General features: G+C 36.9%; 1 protein-coding gene across 1 annotated transcript in view; it reads left to right on the top strand.

Annotated features, from left to right (window-relative positions):
- Nucleotides 1-5528: 5528 nt before the first annotated feature.
- LOC136344483 (angiopoietin-2) overlaps nt 5529-24193 on the top strand; it is a 26189-nt gene continuing 7524 nt past the window's right edge. The window contains exons 1-3 of the mRNA XM_066291992.1: nt 5529-5831; nt 6544-7168; nt 20974-21021. Coding sequence (XP_066148089.1) covers nt 6975-7168; nt 20974-21021 — 242 coding nt within the window. The 5' untranslated portion in view covers nt 5529-5831; nt 6544-6974. The remainder of the gene's footprint in view (nt 5832-6543; nt 7169-20973; nt 21022-24193) is intronic.

The raw sequence follows: 24193 nt of genomic DNA, 5'->3' as shown, positions 1-24193 counted from the left end.
CGATAGATAGTAGATAGTTACTGCTTGGCGGGAATCCTTTTTTTTATCGAAATCATAAGGAATGTTATCGCCTTCCGGTCTCCTAAATACCTAACAGTTTTTTGGGACATTATAATAGAAACCTACCCATACACTATCTAAAATGCGCCTGCTAAGAGCGCATTTTCATAATTCAATAATTTGAGTGATACCGCCAATGCGAAGGCACCACTTGTTCCACATAAAAAAGAAATATTTTGCAACATGTATTTATTTACTACCTAAATGGTGGAATATTCAGTTATCCTGAGACTTTAGGAGAACAAGTTATGCATTTACCTAAAATGCGCCTTAAGAGTACTTTCGGAATCTCATATCGGTACCACCCATGGTTTATTGAAGCAGCTGGTAATTAAGAAAATTTCCAGCATCGACCATATATTTATCATTTGGGAAGTTACTGGGTTAAACGCCCGAATACCTAACTCACCTACCTATTGCCCTGAACACCCGCTGGGAACGGCGAAAGCGACAATTTTTGTTCACTTTAGCACGCTCCTGTTCGGGTGCTCCTATGTAAATTTATTGGTTTTCCAAGTGTTGCACCTTTTTCGTACATGTAAGAATATCGCGCTTTTTAAGTATTTTGTTAGATTCTGTGCCAGCATGGATATCGAATTTTGCATACAGTGTTTCATATGTTCCATCGAAAAAAAATTTATCCGTCGAAACCAAGATGTTTCCAACAATTTTCATTCTCATGCACCCTGAAGTTGGTGAATTCTGCAGTTATTCAAGTATCAATCTTTCATAGTATAAATGGGTCTTTCGCGCACTCATTGCAGGAAAATCGATTTCTTTCATACGGAACCTACTGATCACAAGGAACATCTCCCCTACATATTTTCCTGTATTTAAATGTAACAGATTTCCAATTATTCCGCAGTCAAGTACCAAAATTTCAATTGAAGTACCAAATCTCTCAATTGAAATAAAATAACTTAGTCGCCATTTATTTATCTTTGTGTTATTATGGTCAACAAATACAGCTCAGTTGCTTCACATCTCTCTTCATAAGGGAGCAATTGGGGCGGGGCAAATAGTATTGAAAATTGCCCAACAATACAATTATCGCTAGACGTATGTAATTAATTACCGACTTTTGCTTTTGTTAAATAGTTCCAAACCAAAACCAGCATTTTGCAACCGATCTGGTGCTGGTTTAGTACCTCGTTTGCTGTTGGAGTAATTATTTATTTACATGACAATTATTATGATATTAGCAATCATTATCTTTCTCGGTCCTCACTCGAACGTCCGATTTGGGTCAATAAGACTTTTGGCAAATGACTTTTTTGGCTGTGCGGTAATATCGAATTTTCAGCCCAAGTAATATATTTTAAACCAGTATTTTAAATTGTTCAAACTCACGACCAGGAAATTTGATATAGGTATTAAGGTCGCCAAAATCTCTTTCGGCCGCAGCGTTTGGAAATGACCAGAAGATTTGCCCTTATATTATTTAAGGAGTGTAATGACATAATGTGCGTTTAAAGGTAAATTAAAACGAGCATTTATTGCAAAACGATATATGATTTCTTATGTAAGGCCATACGGGCAATTAATGCAGTTTATCAAAGCTCGTGCTCATCAAAGGCCAACAGCGATTACTGCACACTTCCTGATGGTCGCTTCTTGATAGAATCAAGACTGAATGATATAATTTCTTCACTCGCAGTCATATATCTTCTAACTAAATGCCCTATGGCTAGTGACATTTGCTTTGGAAGTTGGTTGGTTAAGTAAGAGGCATAATATGAAAATTGGACCGCTATAACATTAATTCTGAATCGTTCACTTTCAACCCGTGCCGTATCTACTTGCCTTAGATTGTCTGAATTATTGGTTCTAAGACCGTTAAGTGGAAGAAATATTTTATGTCTCACGATTTTCGTTGAGTGCCATGATTCCAGAAAACTGGAGCTTGATGGAAGGGTTCGCAATGGTGTTTTATGTGCTGAATTATGTTGAACCTCCCCCCCTTTGCCAAAGATTCAATTAGCTTCAGGCACCTTTTCACTATCTTAATAAATAGTTATTTGGCACATCGTATTTGGATAATTCTAATTTCGTAACTCCAAATACATTCCTACTATAATTTTGATTTAAATTATAGGTGAATAAGATCGTTAATTTCAATATTATACTGTTTTGGTTATAATGGGCAATTGCGTGCCAGATATGGGTACGTACTGCAGTTTTGGGGGTCATTAGATAGAACATGAAATTTATTTATTTAAACAGGCGGCCAGAAAATTTTAACTGATTTTTGGCCGTTTTTGCAAGACATTTGCAATAATATAGAATAACATGAAATGCCCCAAAGCTTTCACGATTTTTATTTAAATTGATTCGTTTAAAATTTATTTTTACATAACTTTTTTTATATTTATTATGAAAAAATTATTTATTGTTTATTTTTATATCACTTTTATTCTGTTATTTGACAGGTTATAATAGAAATGACGCTGACATGGATATTTTTGCAAAATATTGGAACTCAGCCAGAGATAAGAAGAAAATGAAAAAACCTAGAAATATCCGAACAAAACAAGAAATTTTAATTTCAATAAATCAATGGCGGAACGCAAAAAAATTTAGGCAGAGTGGTGTGGGTTTACCTTCACGGTAAAATAAGTGCGCGGGTGATGGTGTAGAAAAGAGAACAAATATCACGAAGAGACTTTGTTAATTGATTTCTTTTGGGAAATGGACAATGAGATCAAAATGGAAATACAGATGATATTAAAGAAACTTCGATTACAGAAGAAAGTTAGAACGTCGAAGAAAATAAAGCTACTATCCGGAGTAATGGGAATTCTGCAACAAGTAACGGAGTTCATATAGAAAAAATCAGTAAAAAGAAATTTTCTGTAACTGTTTACATCCAATGTCCAATTGTAACGTGAATCGAAGTAACGAAAGATACACTGCTATAAAGGTACATGGGATATTACCTAAAGAGGAAAACATCTTTTACAAAGTAGTTTAAAACACAAATGAATAATGCTCTGCATAATAATTACAGAGAAAGTTAAAAACATATGAAATTTCTATGTTAAGTTATGTTATGTATATGTTATGCCGTACTACGTATCAGCCAGCTTGTTGTGGTGTGCATTATGTCTCATGTCGTGCACTGTTTAAGCCTTGTTTAAGTGCCGTTTTGAAATATCAATTTTTCCATTAATCAAAAAAATTATTTATGGTTTAATGATCTTTTCAATTCAAATCCTTTCTGGATTGCGCTTTAAAAAATATGTGAAGAAACCGTTAATAGAATTTCCAAAAAAATAACTCGATATGGTAGTAACCATTGGAGATATGTAGGACGAAGTGATTTTCACCAATTAACGATATTTAAGCGATAGATAAATTGATAAGTGTTTCTCCCTCTACTAGTACCTACAGACTATCCGAAGTTGACCACCTTGCATTGGAGCTAGCATAATTTTCAGGCTTGTCCCCGCATGTGTATACAGAGTGTCCGGAAAAGTCATGTCATACATTCTAGGGGTTATAGAAAAGGGTGACATAAAGCTACAACTTTATTAAAAAAATATACTAGCGGCCTTCGTTACCAAGTAACTTGGTTCCAAACTAAGAAGTTAAAAAACGTATTTTTGCTGTAATTTTTAAACAATTATCATGGTGACGATGAAAGTCGGGCAGTTTAAATCACTCGTAATCGTGCTTATTTTCATAAATAAACAGATGTTTTATGTGTCTTCCTTACACAGAGGGAGTCGAAATTTCTCATTTAGACTCATTTATTTTTTTTTAGTGTACTGACGAAACCAGTATTTTTTAATAGCTTGATTTTTTTTACAATTTTCTTGCAAAAAAAGGTATATCTATTGCTCGAATCGATATCATTTTTTAGAAAATCACATTTTATTATCAACATGCACCATACATGCCAACAATTTTGGAATCAAATAAAATAACAGCTTGTTATAAAAAATGATATGTACTACAGCTGTGACATATGAAAATAAGCACGATTGTGAGTTATTAAAACCGGCAAACTCTCATTGTCGTCATGATAAATGTTTGAAAATTACAGCAAAAATACTTTTTGTAACTCCTGACTTTGAGAGCGAGTAACTTGATAACGGAGGCCGTTAGATTTTTTTAAAATATAAAGGATGTACTAGCTTTATTTTAGCCCTCTCTATAACCCCTAGAAATTATGACACGACCTTTCCGAACACCCCGTGTTTGTATGTAAATGGCAGAACTACGATTAACCTATCCTGCAAAATAGCTTTGTCCTGCAATAACTGCCTTGCAAATTACACCTGTGCCACTTGACAATACACACGCAATTGCACATGGCTTATCTGCTCATCTACCACTCGCAGAACAAAAAATGCTCATAAGCATTACAATGCTTCCTTATTATCTAGATATTCGTAACACAACTGTTTTCCAACTCATATAGGCAAATAAATAATAAAAACGGGTCAGGAACACTATCGCGTTTTCTCACACGCCGGTTTTTGTTTGAAAATAATATTGTCTCATTACGTAACGAGCAATTTATCTAATAACGTGAGTAATGGAGGTCGATTCTTTTTCCCTACAGCCACCGCCAGTTCAATGAAAATCGAACTCTATTGTTTAGATTGAAGAAATACGAGCATATGAGCGCAGAAAATTACCCAGCATTGTTAAAAATGCAGATTATATTGATTGGCCTTCGATCAGAATGTAATGAACCATAAAATAAGAGAGCAGTAGTCCCGGACAAAACGCGATTTTCAAAGTATGTAAAAGCAATGTCAACTGGGTCTCAAATCAGAGTTACGGCCCTGCCTTAGAGTTGCAATTACTCGTCTGGCCGAATGCAAGCTATTTAAGTCAAAATCTAGACCCCAATCTAACAGATGAATACCGTAAAATAATTTAAGTTTTGCAATACAACATTCATTTGCAAAGCGACGAATAAATGTTTTTGGAGCACCTGAAACGCAGACATTAATAATCATATTTCATGGGTTCCATTCCATTCAAACCGAGTGGTTGAATTTATACTGATCAATTGCCTGTCGCAGGTCTATTTGGACTAATCCGAAATAAGCGGAATTGTTAATAATAAATGACTCGAAATGTCTAATTTGTATATTAAATTAACTGCTTGAAGAATTGCCATCATGTGTTCAGATGTTAATGGTTTTTAAGTTTTATATGTGAGTAATCAATTATTCTCGAGAGTATTTGCCTTCTTGAAACAACTTTATTTAAGATGAAGAAAGGTGATGAGGAAATGAATACATCTGGCTTTTCCTAAATAGCAATAGATACATGGTCGTTGTAAAATAAATATTTCTCGTAGAGGTCTACATAAATTATGCATGTTGGATGCACTATGGTACTCGGCCAATGCCATGACAGAAACTTATGACGCGTGTCAGAATGTTTGCAGTTAGTCAACTGTCAGAACAAAACCCGTATGACGCTTGTCAAAATGTTTGCCGTTACTCAAGTGCCATCACAGACACTTGTGTTGCTTGTCAGAATTCTTATTATTGCTCAAATTACCCACGGACAAAAGCTACCTCTTTCTGACAGCTCAGTTAAAGATTCACCTATTTTCAGAAAATTACGCAAATTCTGTAGGTACCAAGTTCATTACATCAACCGCTCACGTTCAATTTTTTGCCACTAATGACCTAATAATCGTCCTACTACATTGCGGGGGTACCAACTACAATAATCCATAAACGCGGCCACTTCTGGTACTGTCCTGAACTTGAACAGAGAACATGCATCACTCCTACAGCAACACAGTAAGTAATCGCTCTCATGACGTCATTCTATGACCTAGGATGAGCACGCGATCATCTTCTTGAATGGTCGTCGGCGCGGGTACCATCGAGGCGCGTTGACCCTTGGCGAGCGACCACTGCTTTCTGAGACAACGTTGCCAAATTTTATTATAACAAAGACTGGATCGAAGAACATTGAGAAACAGATAAATAGAGATTGTCAAATGTCGCTGAGCAATGTCGTGTGGCAACTGTCGAAATAGATATGCCGCTACTTTTTAGATTTATATAGAATTTATAGTTTTTTTTTAGCAAAGGAAATCTTTATAATTTTTTTTAGTTTCGTTTCCGAACAAAACTATGTTTTCACGGTTGCCTTACTTTTTGGTGAAATTATGAATGAGGAAATTTGACAACGTATCCATCTCAGCTGATACTACGCATTCGGGTACCTACTACTGGGGCACCTGTTGAAATGAAGCCGCGTCTATACCGATATACTGTAAGTGAAAGTCTTTGAATTGCGCCAGTACCGTACTGCTTCGTTTCAAAATTAATTCAAAAAACCCGTACCGATCTGTAGACACCAAGAGAAAAATTGCATAAAACACCATTTTTCGGTGATACCATTCTAGAATGCCAAATTCGCACTAATCAAAAAATCTACTTCGTTAGGTTTTTTACAGAAAAACTGCTGCAACAATACAGAGTTTATTATTATTATTATTTTCAGATGGAGATGTGAAGAAATCTTTGGTGAGGCGGCCGGTCCTGTAAAATTAAGTTTGCGAACCACTGTCTGGTAAGCTCGGTACGATGGCGGGAACCATTTAGTACCACATTAACGCTCATTCCTATCGGAATACGAAGAATAAAAGTGACAGGTGCCGTACCGTATTTTAAATCAGTTGCGTACCCTTTTCGGCGTACTGCTGTCTGCTCGCTTTGATATCTTGCATGCAACTTTTTTGTGAAAAAAATATTTGTACTTTTTATATTTTATATAAAACTTTTTTTTAAGATAAGTTAACTTTAACAAACGCAGCACTTATTTTTACCAATTAAATAGGCTCATCAAATTAATTAAAACAACACATTTTTTGAGAGATAATATTAAAACAATCCCAAGGAAAAAAATAGGAGATTTCGAATTATCACTCCACCATGAGGTGGATCCGGGGGTGGATAGTCCCCTTACTGGCACTCGCGAGTGTCGCGAGTGTTATCGGAGTGTCTTCCCGCTTGCCTCGTACTAGTGCCGCGCAGCTAGCCGCTAGTGCGAGTGCCCAGAACAAAACTGTTCAACAATTGAGGAGTACCACGGGTAATAAGACTACCATTAAGGGATTTAGAAGTCGGTGAGTACCATTTTAATCAATAGATTTTATGTTTATTGGTGAGGTGTTGAGTATTGTGGTAAATCTGTTACGAATGCATAAAAATGCCATTCTAGCACAACATGTTTCATATAGAATCTAGAATTAAAAATCTGAAAAAAATAACCCAAATGTAATTATATGCTTATTACCATTTATACCTAGCAGCAGTGAAGCGTGTAGTCCGAGCTCTGCGATGAAGCCCTTTTCGCTCCTCAACCGACCTTTCTAGTCCACATGTCAATCGACAATATGAAGTTCCCCCCAGGGGAAAGAGGTCTTCGAAATTTTGCCCCTAAGAAGTGCCCATCTATAACCCTTTTTTAGGAAAAATCAAGCAATTTGTTAAGTCTGTTCATTCTTGTAGGGCATCTTTGAATTATTGGATAAGCTGTAAATTTATGCTGCTTCTGTAAACAGCTCGTAAGGCTGATTAACTTTTAGCATAGATGTAAACTTCTATCTTTCTCTGTATCTCTCTCTCTCTCTCTCTCTCTCTCTCTAATTAAGTATAACAAAAACCTTGAAAACTTTGTTAGGTCAGAATTCTACGTAAACTAAATAATTAGTTCTCTAATTAGGCAACTTTCAAAGTAATAACGCCTATTTTACAGGAAATAAGGCATCTTGGTTTGGCTTTGATCTTATCAATTTCTTCATTTCTGCGTCTTCTAGCTTTATTTGTACTTTCTCTGTGTCTCTTTTAAAATTTTTACATTTAAATATTCCCTTATTTTACTTCTAATTTCTCACTTAAATTAATTCTACTGACAATTTATGTCCTGCTTTTCACGTTTTTTTACAACCATATTTCAATTGCAGCTCGATTTTACCTGGATTTTGGAGTTGCTTTATTTCGTTTGATCAGCTTGTTTTGTTTTATTTCTGTTCGCTAGATATTGCTTTCCATGCTTTTTAATTCGTTTCACTTCAATTTGCCTTTTTTGTCACGACTGGCTTTTATCTAGCGCCAATCTAGTCCTCATGCTTAGAGTGGGTTCGTTTACTACAAAGATTCTTTTAATTTCATCGCAAATTTTTATAAAATTTGGTAGGTCTATACCGAAATTGGCCAATTTTTGCGTATTGAAATTCGAATATTTTGAAAATTTAGACGCAGTTGAAGGATGTTTCGAAGCACTATGTGAAACAAAGCATGAAACGAAAAAATACGGCATTTTTCTTTGATATTATTTCGAAAAGTATTGAAAATGTACATAGGTGTCTAAATTTTCTTGCAGAAACTTAAACAAAATGTTTCGTTTTACTTAAAAAAAGGAAAAATATTGTTTTCACTCTCGAATAATCAAAGCTTCAATTTGAAACTAATTTTTTAAAGCACATTGAACACTCTGCTCAATATAAGAATAGCCAACACACAGGCCTCAACTGAGCTCGCAATTTGTTAATACAATTTTAATCTATTTTAAAAACTACATCTTCAAATTTTTTGTTAGACGTTTCGTCTTCAAACACAAATCACTAATCTAATTTACATCTTTTTAAGAACGAGCATCATATTTTTACCACGATTTCAGGACACTAAACTTATTGTGAATCCAACCATGCATCAGAACTAATGTTCAAATCATATTTTTTTTCTGTATCAACGTTTTTTTGTGATGAAGATCTATCGCCAAAATAATTGATGCACACTTGTATTCCTCACAAATTCCAAAATTCTAAAAGAGTTTTACACATAAATGTAATTTTTTTTATTTTAAATAATTTTTATTCTTTATGTTTTTTTTTCATTGACAATAAAATCACCCTGCTTTAGAAATTATTATGTTATTCCACACATAACAAACGATAAAGAATATACGGACCAAGATCTTTCAGCAGACAATCGTGGAGATAATCTAAAAAAAATGTAATTCTTAAGAAACCTCCAAAAGATTAATCTAATCAATCTCTAAATCAAAGAATCCTCCAGCTCTAATTCGAGGATTTAACCTATTTCGCAAAAAACACAATTCTTATACTCTCCCATTAATAAAAATGCCGCAGTACTGTCACTTTCCCTCAAAAGGATACAATTAAAACCGCAAAAAATTCGGATTCCCACCCAAAATTCCGCGCTAATCTACACTTTCGCAGAAATATGTCATCACCATGGTACTGCCGATGTCCGCGCCCTCTTTTGACATAATAATAATTACCCACTAGATATAAAAAAGTTTTGAAATTTCGTAAATTATTGCCCGGCCAAAGTAGAACAGAAATATAATAAAGAGCTCATTTGTCACGCCCGTTTTTGTGAAAATTGCGGCCCCTTGTTAGCCATCAACCATCATGGGATGGATAAGTGTTACGAAACCAACTAATTTGGAGTGTAAAGACACGAAGGATTTATCTGTTTTTGATTAAGGAATCTTCCGTCAATGAATTAATAACGTTTTTCAATCGTTAAGAAAAAGATATCATATATAAGTCAGGTTTAACGGTCCGAATTGAAAATCAGATGTCCTCTATTGAATTCTACAGTAGAAAATAAATAATCTGACACTTTCAGGATAACAAAAAGGATCTGGCAACGTCAGGTTCGGTCACCAACACATGTAGCGCTATTAAGAGTCAGGCATACTCAATTCCAAAGAGAAATCTATGAAAGGTTATCATGTGGTGATGAGATCTGATCAAGCGGTTCTTTTTTAGAATAGTATAATGCAATTTTTAGGTATATACAACGTGCACTTACTCCCCTTATGGCTAATTAAACATGACTTTAGATGTGAGTGAATGGATTTCTAATTAGCTCGTCAACTCTTTTCTAAATTATAAAATTAATTATGCGTTTAATAACTTGTCTTAATTCGTATTCGTGTAGTAAGAAGTTTCAGGTAATTAGGGGATAACGGAAAAGTACTTGCAACCTTGGGCACTGTTTGACAACTGTGACGACAGTTGTCAGACAGCCATGCTCTCGTCGAAACCAGTGAACGTTGCAGGGTTGTCATTTAACTTCGAAGCAGACAAGCGGTTTTATTTCGGCAACAATGCCTGATGTCAAATCTGAGGAGAGTTAATGTTCGAAAAAAAAGAGAGCGGTGCGAAGTTGCCGTTTAGAACCCAAAAGCTCCTGATCCAGACTCCTCGGGAATGAAAACTAGATTGAGCATTGCAAGACAAGACTTCAAGACATAATACAGTAAATCTGGGGCCGAAGCGGTCAATTCAAAGAAGCTCCAAGGGATGTATCGTGTTTCGGCACAGCATTTCACGATCAAGGAAAACTGGCAAAACTAAAAATTGTGTGATTTTCATACATACAATTATATGTTTATTTATTATTTGTATTTTTTTAAATTTTTTATATTTATATATTTATTAGTGCAATTGACCTGCTGTATAATACTTGTTTCTGAAATAGGTGTAGATTTCCACTCCTTATTTGATAAGTACGTACCTTTTCCTTCCAAATACCCAGTTAGATTTCAGAGGCTCTATCTTTAATTTTTTGTCATCGCCGAGAAACTCATATGACGAAGGAATTTAATAATTTATAAAAAACCAAAAGAAACGCGCCACGTTGCTATTTAATATATACGATCTACGTTCTAATAAATGCCGTCTTTGTTGGAAAACTGTTATACAGGATGGGCACTTTTTGCTCTGCACTTAATTGAGATAAGCCAAACGGGAACTTTCTGGTGTGTTAATCGTTAATGTAGCTTGTCGCCATGAATTTCCTCAGGATTGAAATTTTTAGATTCTTCAAGTCCTTTCTTTCCGAAGAATTCCACATTTAACAACCGCCCTATCAACCGCCGTTGAAACGATCCCAATGATGGGTTGAATTGGGCGTACTATCTGCCAATTTTTTGAGCAAACCTACCTTGTTGCCACCTCGAAACTCCTTCAGTTATTCGTAATGATTCCAGCTTCATTCAAAGCCAATGAAAGATCACAAGATCAGTGTTGCTTCCTAATTGCCGTGGTATTTGAAAAATCTTCAACCAAATATACCGTACATGGTGCGATGCTATTCAATGGGAGACGCAGAAATGACCAATAGCCACCGTAATATAACGAGGTTAATTGAGCTGAACTATCTGAACCTAATGTCAAGGATTGATCGAGTTCATATTAAAATTTTTTTAAATGTGGAGATCTTCCTCATAATTCAGTGTTGAATGAGACGTTGATCGATAATTTATTCCTCAAGATCTTACGCGTTCGTGGCTCAAAGAGGGTAATAAACTGATTATAGCTTGCGTAATTCGTGCAGTAATATTATAAGCGTTTCCTTTCAATTATTATTATAAACATTGGCATACAAAATTAATCGTTATTTTAATATTATTCAACGGCACTTAAAACTGTACCACATCAGGCTTAAATATTTGTTGTGGTCGTTATCTAAAGATACCTAGTCAATTAAAGCCAATTCAGCGTTTCGTTAGCTCAACTTTTACATATAATTAATATAGTTACGTTAAGCAGCTGAAGAGTGTCTTCTTTTTGCCTTAAGTGGCCACTTCCTTGAACCGACATTGTTGCAGGTAAACCATTCAAGTTGCTTCATAAAATGTTTATCATAATTAATCGACTTTTTCTTCCGGAAGAAATGCCCGACTGCCAAAACCACAAAATTTCCCATTATTAGCCATATGGTTGTTTAGGGATGTTTCCTTTAGGCCATTTGAGCAGTGAAATTTTAGGAACAAAAACGCCTGCAACGATCGACAATGAAAATCGCACAGAATGGATCAAACACGAGGCAGAGCAAACAACATCAGAATTGTGCAATTTGCACGCACATATGAGTAAGACTTTGCGGTCTTCTGACCTTGCCAGTGAGGTGTTATACATTTGATTTCTATATTTAAATTTTTGTTGTAAATGTGGACAATATGGTTATCGCCCTATTCAATTCTCCTTTGTTTGCCTCGAATGATTCAATCCTTGTCATTGACACGTTTAGAATCTTCATAAAGAGTTTATTAGCGGCCAGAGGATGTTCCCAATTTTTCTACGCTTAGTTACAAGGCTCTGCAATTACTCTGTCATTCCCTACCTACACATACGATTGTTTCGAGCTTATCGATAGCTGCACCGGCATATTATTAACTGCAAATTTTTTCTGGGGTACGCGTTTAAAAGTGGTACCACTTTACGAAACGTATGGTACCGGCCATAATCGCCCTGTGCTTATCAAGGTCGCATTGTATGCAAATCCAACAACTCGAATAAGACGGACGGCAGGAAAAGTGATCTCAGCAGGAAAACTACTAACTATACGTAATTGTTATGCGATTGCAGTTGTTACAGTTAAAGAATAATGATAGTTATTCCGTGGGTTTCTGTTATTAGTTAATCGATCAATGCATGGTAGGCCGTTATCTTGGTGCGCGACCTAGCCCCAGGGCGTGTAGCACAAGAAGTGAGAGCAAACCTGTTTTCCCATAAGTCCGGGGTTTTTTTCTAAAGTTTTTTCTGCAGTAAAGTTCCGTTTTGTTGTACCGGGTGGATAATCAAACTGTAAAAAAACCAGGCGACTCAAGCTGAACAAAGAGCACATTCTCGATCTTCATGCGAAATACTTTAAACTAAACCAGGCAGACAAAGGGATGCTCAATGGAGGGTATAAGGTCGTAGAGATACTCCAGGGGCCGATAATGTCCCGCAAAATAATAAAAGATTGCTAATACACCCGTGGTGAAAAACGCGCCATCTTCGATACACGTGGTGGCAGGGTTTTATATTTTCTCTCATGATTTGCGGTTTCCTCATATGCCTCGTATGTCCTGAGCCAAATTTTTGAAAGTGTGACACGCCAAAAATGAAAACAAAATTATTCAAATCGCCATGGCATCACATACCGGAATATGCAAAGTGTGACAGACACAAAAATACTGAAAAAAAGACAAAAAGCTAGAGAATTGAAGAAGCAGCTTTACATTGGTATCGGAGTTCGTACAGGGTGCTCGAAAAAAAAGATGCAAAACATATAATCATACATGATCCCGAAAAACGTAACAGCCTGTAGATGACTATGGACGATATTTATATTTCATTCTAGAGGATCATAAAGAAAATAGGTGTACGAAATTTCCCCTAAAATTTGACTCAAAGCGTATGTAAGAGAACATAAAATATGAGGAAACAATGTGAAACTTTACCCTGTACATTGAAAATATAGCGGTTTTGCCAAGGGCTTATTGGAATTTTCTTATTATTTCGCAGAATACTATCGCCCCCTGAACCCTGTATACGAGCAAATTACTCACCAATCGTGCGTTTCGAAAATCATGAATTATGCTTAAACCGTTCGAGTAGAACCTACGAAACTCGATAAATTTTAGTTATCGACAATTGCTAATCGAACGGCTCATAATTTTCCCGAGCCTTCTAGATTTGAAGCAAGTATCACCATCGATCTCACTTTATATGAGACCCCCTGTATACTGATTAGATTATCTAAACTTGTAAGAATTGATTTGTTATGAAATAATTGATTATTGTACTTTCGCACGCTCCTCAGTTGCTTTTTATGCAAGTTGTGATGATAGTTGTATACTTTGGAATTTTACCAGAAAATTCATTGCCCCGTTTGTCTAGAGCCAGGGAAGATCTGTAGAAACAGACGGTTTACTATTCGCTGATCGATCGTCTTAGTGCGTGCATGGTCATTTCACTCATTACACATGATATATGTGTTATTACGATTTATAAAAAATCTCGGTTCACCAAGGGAACCGGGTGTTTTTCCACTGTATGAATAATGGATGTTGTGACCCTGGCCGAATTTGAAAAAACTTGAAATTTGGCCAATGATAAGTTTCACGACAAACGCCTCACATTTGTGCGCCTTTTACTAAAGGATTTAATCTGGAAATGTACAACAGGCCATTTTAAACTTTTAACACGAAAGCTGCTAGCGACGCGTTTTAGAACCTTTGGTCAAGTTTGTACGTGCACAACCTACCCAATATTTATCTGAGCGACATTTTGCATCGATCTGTATAAAAAGCACATTTTATTTAGCTGTCCACAATCTTTCTCCAGTGCTCATCTCTCATTCTTTAAAATAATAAATAACATTGTATAGCCATCTTGTCTTCGGCACTATAACATACGGCATTTTAATTCATGTGCGAATTATTGTGGTCATTCTTTGGAACAAATCGCCTTAGCCGTGAAGGCGTATGTCTTGGTGCAAAACCCACCATGGTTCTTGTCGTTCCTGCACGATCGTGCTTTATGCATATCGGGTTCTGCCATTTTTAAAGCTCGTTTATTTATAATAAAGTGAATGTGCATGGTTATCCATTAAGTGCCAGACCAGACACAATCGCAATGGAAATCTAATTGTTTTTCGAATTGGAATGGCATGTAAGAAAACGATTTGGTTTCGTGCTTTTTCCCCCTGTCTAGGCAGGTTGTAGTATACCGAATGTGACATCTTGGCCAAGCCGCACTTTCATAAAAAAAATACTCCAAATTAATACTACTGAAAGCAGAATTGAATCAGACCATTGCATAAACGCTTATTATTAAAAACTATCATGAAAAACCTCTGACATTGGTGCCTATATTGAGAACTGTGTATTTCGGAACTCAAATTTATGGAAATCGAATTAAATCGCATGAATGGGCCAATTTTCTTTAGGTCGAAAATCACTTCGCTTTAAATGACTGCTAACAAAATGTCGATAAAATCAGTATTACTAGAACCACATGACGTCAAAGCGAACATATTAAATAATTATAGGCGTGGTCCGGTATCTCATATGCTATATCTGGCCGAAAGCACAAGGAAGTCAAATTCTAAATCTCATTAAGAGGACATAACAATGATCTCGAATCTGTGCCTGGTACTCATGCATGAGCTTTATCCTGCTCTGCCGCATTAAAAACCGCTCGACTTGTCCTGCCTAGGAGAGTTTTCCTCGAACATCACATCATCCTATATTGGCCATTGCCATGGCAAATTTTTCAGAAAGTTTCTTCGTATGCGGAGGTACTGCATTGACCTTGCAGGTACCACTAAATAAGGCCAACTATAGCAGGTGGTTTCGTAAAATTGAGCTTCATTATACGATGCTCTTAACCGTAAAAGATCATAAAATTTTGTCTGACAATGCGGATAGTTCAATCATGGCGTCCCTCAATGAAAAAGCTGGTGTCACTGTTAGGAAGCAACTTGGTTGGAGTATGAAACGAGCTTCTTTCTTTAATGGAGGTACTGACTGCAAATCAGGTACCGGGTCAATGTCGGCACAATCATGCAACAACGATGATATAACACCACGGTTTCATAAATCCAAGCTTAACAGCATCAGACTTTTTATGTTCAAAACTGGTTTGCACCGTGTCCTGGCCCGGTAATTTGTTTATCTAGCTCTTTAACGATTTACCTCTAGTACAGATTTCTGTCATGTTCCTCTGATTCTTAAGGAAACGTAAATTTAACGATATCAAAAAGAGTACTACAAAACCAACATGCGGCCTCATTGCGATGCAGTCATTAAGTCAGACCATTTATCCCCCTAATTGCTCTCATGGCTAATTAATCAAATAACGCCGTTTACCATAATAACCGTTGATAACTATAATGAAGGAATTACTTATCAATCGGATTATAATCAACGTGTTTGTTAATAATAATACTATTTAAATAATGATTTTCGCAAGCAAAATCGGCTCAACAGGCCCATTAGTTCGGGCTGGTTAGTTGACATTTGCATTGCTAGATAAACACCAAGATAAAGAGATTGATGAACAAATTTTGTGTCACTTTCTTAACCAGCTAATTAGTCACCATTGAGTTGCAGCAGAAGTTAATAATCCCTCGTCTGTTTCTTCCTCGCGAGTGAAATATAAATTTATTATCAATAATATCACTAATGAACGATGGACGACCAGAATGTTTCAATCGGTTAATGTTGCACAAGGACGGTTAATTATGACAATTTATAACTTTAAATTAGTTCTTGGTACATGGCTGCATAATGGCGCACCTGACGGCAAAATTGTGGTGTATATGTGACACTAAATCACTATCGGCAAGTGCTTGTGTAAGTGTTTATTACAGCTATTTAATTTGTTGGTTCTTTATTAACTGCGCCGATATCTCTAAAGCCAATAGTCCCAGAAACGTATCATTTTCCTCTGCTGAGCTAGTGAGGGCTGCTTCTGAGCAGACCTTAGCGTTACCGCTGGCGCAACTTACATAATACCTAAAAATGACACTTCTGTCATGATGATCAAGCATGCTTCATGCTCTCGTATGGTAAATCTCCTTTTAGCCAAAAGTTTAATTGAATTCCAACCCAGACCTGGCAGATTTTCGCGTTGGCAGCTTTGCACAGGGCGTTAAACGCAGTAAAGCGCATGTAGCCGCTTTCCACAATTTCTTAAAACTTAAAATTGGGGAGTTTAGTGCAAAAGGGGGATGAGTCGCCATTCTGTCAATAGTGAGATGTAAGTTCCTCGGTATGAAAAAAATTTAAGCTTTGGGCCGAAAACGGGACGAATACTCTATAAGCAACGAAACCGTAAGCACATTTAGCTCATCCCTTTCACAAAGTTGGTGCAAACACCGGATCAGTCAACTGGCTACAGAGTATGTAGTCAACCTTAAAAAATGATTCTGTTGTTTTGCAAACTCCAGGCGTATCAAGCACGAATGAAGAAGAAAACTGTTCTGGTTGATTATATCGCATTGTATTACGCTTTTATGTATTTTATATAAATTTGTGTGTGTGTGTGTGTATGTCATAATATTTTTCCTTTGAACCTTTAAAACTTGAGTTGATTTGAAAGTGTTAAACTGACTCATCCCGTCCTTGCACCAACTACAATTTATCTCAATTCCTGCATTTTTTCATGATAAATTAGCCGAACTTTCATTTCTGCGCAAAAACAAGACATGCTCTACACGAAAAAGAAAAAAAATGTTTTTATTTTTCATTTCCCCCAATCTCCCTTTTCGCACCAAGGTCCTTAATTGCTCCGATACCCCTGATGCGACCATCGCCTGCAGAACCGAGCGATTTGGAGTGGAACGAGCGTCCAGTCAGATCCTTTTCTGACCTCAGCAAGGCGTTTGACTGCGCGAACCTTTGCTTTAAGTTCCCTGACTTTAGGGCTGGGGGCTATCCTTGAGCTGGATTTCGCTATGCTTAAGACATCGCAGCCAGCGTGTGCGCCCCACTTATGAAAAGGCCTCGAGGAGGTCGTCGTATCTAAGAGAACTAGACTGATATTAGAATTATCGATATCAAGACCTGGACTCCTTTCGGAACTGAGCGGCCGGGGTTCCCCGGTCGCACTTGGCCAGCCAGGTTTCCTCGGTGAGACCTGGATGGCCGGGATATTTCCTTCGGGTTCCTGAACGATAGAAGTAAACGTCAGCTTCTTAACTGAATTCTCGTTCAGTTCCATTATCTAAATTCGAATATGTAGTAACAAATGTTAATTGGCTTCTTGGTAGTATTTCACACCAATGCCTAGTCATTGGCTCGCTTATTTTTATCAAATATGGACATGTTACACGAGTACGATGGAAACTTCTAAACATTTCCTAATTAAACCTATGCAGAAGGAATGAAGAACGCCTTGTAAACGTCTATACGTAAGTTACTGAACACTTTTATTTTTGATTATTGGTTTCTTAACAGAAACTAGAAATTTAGTTGTTCCTTTCGTTGATGCGTGATTACCGAAACTTATCGGTGGCGTTTCGCTATAAATGCCGAAGACTTTGATTTATTTTATTTATATACGAGATCTGACAGTTTTTATTATTATTTCGGCAAACATAGAAAGTTTGGGAGTGTATAACGTTTATGCGACCGCGAGTATTTAATTTATGTTTTTATTGTTTTTCCTCGTCATTTGTCGATGATATACACCGCAATTAGTTATAATGGTTTCCGCAAAGAGTAAACCATAGATGAGGCAACGCAACGCAACCCATACTTCCTTTTTGGGCACACATGGGGCTCGCCCGGTCACTGAGGAAGCTATTGAATATTAATAACGAATTGTCTTTATTATAAATAACAAGGTGCAAACAATTAACAGAATAATTTTCACCGAATTTAAATAAATTGACTGCCAGGCCAGATGGTGCCGCAGCAACCCTCCTATCGACTCTTGCGGTGTAATTGTTTGCTCAGTGGTACCACTTTCCTTGTTCTAAAGTCATGGCAAATGACCGAGTCATTTAAACACTCAGTTTGGTCTTTAAATATGGCACCTTGCCTTGCATAATGTGTGTAAATTTAGTTGTTAATGTTTTAAAAATCATATTAATCCTTTCACTTTCAACGTGCCGGCCACTTGAAAACTTGTTCGTTGTCCGAAATAAATTACAGCCAATAATTCCCTTTTTAATTCTGTATAATTGCGCCTTGTATTGAAACGTCGATATTTATTTATGTTTCAAAATGACTTATAAGTACCTTGATTTTGCCCATATCTCGTGGCAATGACGTAAAATATGGATTTGAGATGCCCCAACGGACTTTCGAGCCATTTCCGAGCTCGAAAAAACTGCTGATTAGTAACCGATTAGTAATCGGTATTGGATTAATGGCTGTTTGGGAATTTATTTTATAAATAAGGTTTTTGCGTGGCAACAATTTTTCATTGCAGTTTTTTTCAAGGGATATTAGCCAATTCAAATTTCACACCCATAATCCCTCGGTCCGCAATAATTCAACATGCAACAAGTAGGAATTTTAACACTTTGCAAAACTTTATTGCGGGTTTAATGGAAAGGCTCAGCATTATGTTGCCAATAGGTAATATGACTGTAAAGATGCCTATAAATAAAGAAATACCCATTAAGCTGAGACATAGTAGTAGTTGCAGTGTGTGAGAGTCCCATGAACCACGTTTTCGATGAAATATTTTGAGACTATTTCAGAAATTTTTTAATAATAAATCCGGCAAAGCCGAATTGACTTTCGATCAGCTGCTCCAAGGTCTTAGAAGTTCGAAACGAGCACGTCCATCGACCGTTCGTGGTCTTCCCGTTGCTGCCTTAAATCGTCAAGATTTTCAATGATTATGGAGACAAGCTCGAGGCTGCATCTTTTCAGTTCTAAGCCCTAAACCGTACATCGATCATAATTCAGTTCTGTAAAAATATGTGTATAGGGTGATCAATTTGAAATAATGCAAGGGGTGTCATTTCGACAGGTTTGCAATGAAACTCCGTTCAGGGGCTTAGACAATACGAAACTTAGCTGCCTTAAAGGTGTCACTAGGACCGATAATAAGGGAAACATCCATTGGTGCGAATATTACAGTGAATTATCCTGTACGTCAATGTTTCTGTATCTAAATTATTTATTAAAAAAACCAAAAATATGCAAGAAAAAATGATAAATCGTAATTCTTCTGAAAATTAAAAATAGAAGAAATCACAGATAGGCTATTGGTGAACTATAAATCAGGGTGATAATTAACGATGGAGCAAAGCACGAACTCACTGGTCGAAATGGAGGTTGGACGTTCACTGGGTAAATTACTGGTTTCGAACAGTGGTCTGGAGCTGAATTCAGTAAACAATTTGTGGCATTCCTCGTAAAGTGGACTTTTTGACCGGAAGCCGCCATGTTTTAGTGTCTCATCTACCAAAAGAGGAGCCTCATGTCTGTAATGGGGTTTGGGAAAACCTCGTTCTTTTCGATTTCGCGAAACAAACTTCAGAAATTCTTCTGTACCGACTGGCAGGACACTCATTTAGTCTTATCATCGGCTTTGGTGCCGTTGATTAGTTCAAAACTGCATCCATTTCATTCGCTCTTCCAACGACCGGTTCATCAACCTTTCTTCCTTGAGCTCCACCAGCGATTTCTTCATTGTCTTCTTCACACACACTTGCAGAAATGTTTGAAAGACACGAATGTGTAAATTGAGTCCTGCTCAGGCCATTTTAATCGTTTTGCCGAGTCAAGAAACAAATATCAACAAATTTGCGCAACGCCGGTTCGGATATTGTGTGTCATTTTTAACACCTTTCTCTGAACGAGGTCGCCGGAGATTGTATCGGTCATCTAACGGACAATATGCATAAGTGTATTTGCATTAGAGTTATACCATATTGTTTTTACCGAGGACACGCCCAAAGGAGCTTTCCCAGATGTTGGCTGATTGGTAAAATTTTGGTAAAGCTTCTTAGACCCGGGTACAAAGATAGAAGGCTTAAATGTCCCTCTTTCCGTTGCCTCGGCACGGCTGATGGTAATTTTCTACTTAACACACCTGAATTTAATTAGTAATCCTAGGTGTGGGCCGGTTCCATCCCAAAAGCTACGGGTCGACTACCGGTTTTCTAGACAAACACACACATTGTTGTGCTTATTTAAAGAAAAGTTTCGACATTCGGCATTTATTATGTATTGAAATTAGTTACAAATCATCCGAGACAATGGGCGACTAATATGCAAGTTGTCGCTGTCTACTGAACTGGAGCAAGGACCCGGAATTTTCACCAAATTGATTGATACGTTAGCCTTACCACTATAACCGATACAGTAACATTTAATTTTCTTGGAAGTTGTAAATTAGTTAACAACCAACAAATGAAGACTCATATATAGTTAAGAAAAAAAACGAGTTTAAGGTCGCTACGTTTAAGCAAGTCTTATCCATTCATAATGCATTAATTACCTCAATCAGTTTTTTGAATGTTATAGCAGTCATTTACCCAATAGGCCAGATAATTCTTTCACGATTATAATAGCCTTAATTGAATCCTAATGTTAAATGTCAACATCAATTTTATCATAAACATTGTAGTACTTAACATAATTTCTTGGTTGCAGGGGAATCGCTAAGTCTTTGCCCGGAGACCAGCAGGCTAGCGAAAGTAGGTGCGTATGTCATTCAAACTTTTTTGATACTTTATTATCACAATCGGTAATTTGTCAAGATTAAGCCCAACATATTCTTCTGTAGCGAGGTTGAAATCCATGAAATTGAGATACATGATGGAACTACTGAGGCAACCAGTTAGTAGCCATATCAACCTTGTCTTTTGTTGATTTATTACCGTTGCTGCAGAGCAGAACACCGTTTTTAATCGAAAATTTATGCCCGATCATTATTTTATTACTTGGATTATTACGTTTGTTTACGAGTGTAACCAAACAATCTTAGCCACTTCCTGCAATCGTAACTTAGCGATCTGTAATTTCCGCGATTCGAGCTCAAAAGCGACATTAATTTGCATAAGTAAACATGTATTGAATGTTAAACAAAAAACGTCAAATATTGGTTTCATTTGTAAGCCATGACTGTTATGCAATAGCTGGCTACTGTGTTCTCGAGTTAAATTAGCGTAATCAGGGTACGAGGGTAGTCCGAGAAGTGCCTGACCTAAGACTTAAAGAAAAAAAATTGGAAACTACTACATTATTTCTCAACATAGACTTCTTGGAGATCGACGCACTTTTCTCAGCGACGCTCTGTGCCCTGTTTATAGTAAGAAGCTTCGAATATTTCAAAATAGACATCAACCTGGGACTCCGCCTCTTCGTTATAGGCAAATCTCTTTCCATCGGGCCTTTGTTTCAACTTTGGAAATAGAAAATAATCTGACGGGGCCAAATTTGGCGAATAGGGTGGGTGAGCGAAAAGTTCGAAACCAAGTTGATTGATTTTGACTATCGCGAAGTCGGAAGTGTGGGCTGGTGCATTGTCTTGATGAAACAAGACTTTCTTTTTCCTAATGTGTTCGCTCAAACGCTGCAATAAATTTGTATAATATTTTCCGTTTATCGCTTTTCCTTTGGAGAAATGGGCAATGAAAATTACCCCACGTGCATCCCAAACAATTGACGCCGTCAGACGGTTATCTTAGTGTTGAGCTTATGGACCCGTTACGAGGAGAGGCTCAGAGTCGTTGGGAGAAGCCGTTCCGAGAGAGAGCGAAACGAGGGAATTCCAGAAGAAGGAATTTCTTTGGATAATTTAAGCGAGAATTACTTGGAGGAAAACTTATTCTCTGCGCATTAATTGAGGATTTACCCGTTTTTGAAGGAAGTGGGAGAGGAATGAGAGGTTAGCGTGAGATATTGGCAGTTTAGGATCTGGAAGTTGCAAAATGAAGTGCAGTTTAGAATATGCGAAAAAAAATCACTTAGATGCACTTGGCACGGGAGCCGATTTGGGTGTCAACATCATAAAATTAACTCCTGTTAAGAAAATTGAAGGAGGTCTACATACATCAGCTCGGGCCTCGAGGAAAATCCGCAAAAAAAGCCTTTCGGTGACTGGCATTGGCCGGTTCATTGCATATTAATTCATATAAAAAATATTAATTAACCCCCTTTCTGGCATGATTTTATACTGGTTCTTTCGCATTGCAGTGACTGAGAGTTCTCCAAAGACCATCAACGTATCGGCCAAGCCGAAACCTTAAAGTCGTATATTTTAAAATTATTTATGGTTCAGGTTTAATAATCCCAGAATTTGCGAAAGAATTCTCGACGAACTGAGGAATTCTCAATTGTGATGATTAATTATTCTTCAGAATCGCCCTCTCGGAACCTATAAATATATAACTAGCCATTACTGGTTGTTTTCCATATAACTCATGAACTATTATTATGAAGACTATTTCATTGAAATACTTACGTAATTGTGATTGTTAAGGTTCTGCGAAGCAAACAACATGCCTGTAATAATGAATTTAATATAGTTCTCGCACCATTTAACAAGAATTATTTCATTCTGCAGAGCTGAACACCCATTATATGCTCCTTTTTGGCATACTAAAAAATTAGGTGCAATTTAAGCCAAAATGCTCTTTTGTTGTATCATTTATTATTGCAGACAGAAATAGCAGTACGTTCGTTGCTAATTTAAATAAACAATTCTTCGCGGACTTATCTTCCGCATGCATCAAAATAAGTAATTTTAGGGCTTACCAGCGTAAGCCACTTTCATACAAATTAGTTGCATAAGTGTGCAATCTTCTATATTGCATTTGTAAAAAATGCAAAGGTTATTAGAATGGAATTTTTTGCTTTCTCTGCTGATTTTCAATTCGGCTAAAGTTTTTGGAGGCAGGCAAGACAGTAAAGAGCACAGCTAAAAGGTGGCCAAACACTGACGAGCATAAGACTTTGTGAGAGTATGATGGGAGGTGTCGAAATTGAGGAAAAATCGAACCAGCAAATTAAAGACTTCAAACAGGTGGTACTGAAATATCGTTACACGCCGAACTACAATGAGGATTCTTATTTAAAGTACATGACACAGAGATGCCGCCAGGCCGTTCTCTGATTTCCTTAAAGCCCCTCATTAGCCGCTAATAACTCTTATAAAACAACTTTTACAAAAATAAATCCCGTCATGGCTCGTTTAATTGGATGTGCCCAAATAAATTCGACAACATTATTGTGAGAGTTAATTTGGAGGAGATGAGCAATATTTTATTATACATATTTATCAAGATCGAACGTAACAAGCTTTTGGGGGTGGCCAAGAAATCGCTTTCGTCTCTAAGAAAGATAGACCTTTAACGCAGTTAACCTTTGATTAACGACGGTTCAACACACGCTTTGTTGAACCAGGAAGTGCTTGAACCGATCAAATTCAACGACAAATGTTTTCGTAAGATTGATTTGCAGAGGCGTGTCCCTCGACATATTCCTCTTCAATTTCTAGTATATGTTGGCGAATTAGTAGGTACCCTGATGAAAGAATAACGGTTGTTAAATTTCAAGAAGTATACGACGAATTGCGAAATGTCTTCACGAAGAAAAATTTAAATAATAATACGATAAGAGTTTAGTTGTTAATAAATTACCGACTGCGAAGACGGTTGACGTGAAAAAACTTATGAAAAATTATACTGCATTGAATGCAAATTTCTATGGGTTTTATAAGATACCGAGTTGTAAAGTAGTCACATTAGGATGATGGATTTTTTTCGGCGGTTTCCCTTCGGTCGGGAAGATCGAAGAACAAATCATGGATTTAGACACTGCTGTGAAGCAAGTCCGACAATTTCAAAATATCGTCGGGATTCAACATGGC

Source organism: Euwallacea fornicatus, chromosome 17, assembly GCF_040115645.1.
Source record: "Euwallacea fornicatus isolate EFF26 chromosome 17, ASM4011564v1, whole genome shotgun sequence".
NCBI classification, from domain to species: Eukaryota; Metazoa; Arthropoda; class Insecta; order Coleoptera; family Curculionidae; genus Euwallacea; species Euwallacea fornicatus.
This window is presented reverse-complemented; position numbering and strand designations above follow the sequence as displayed.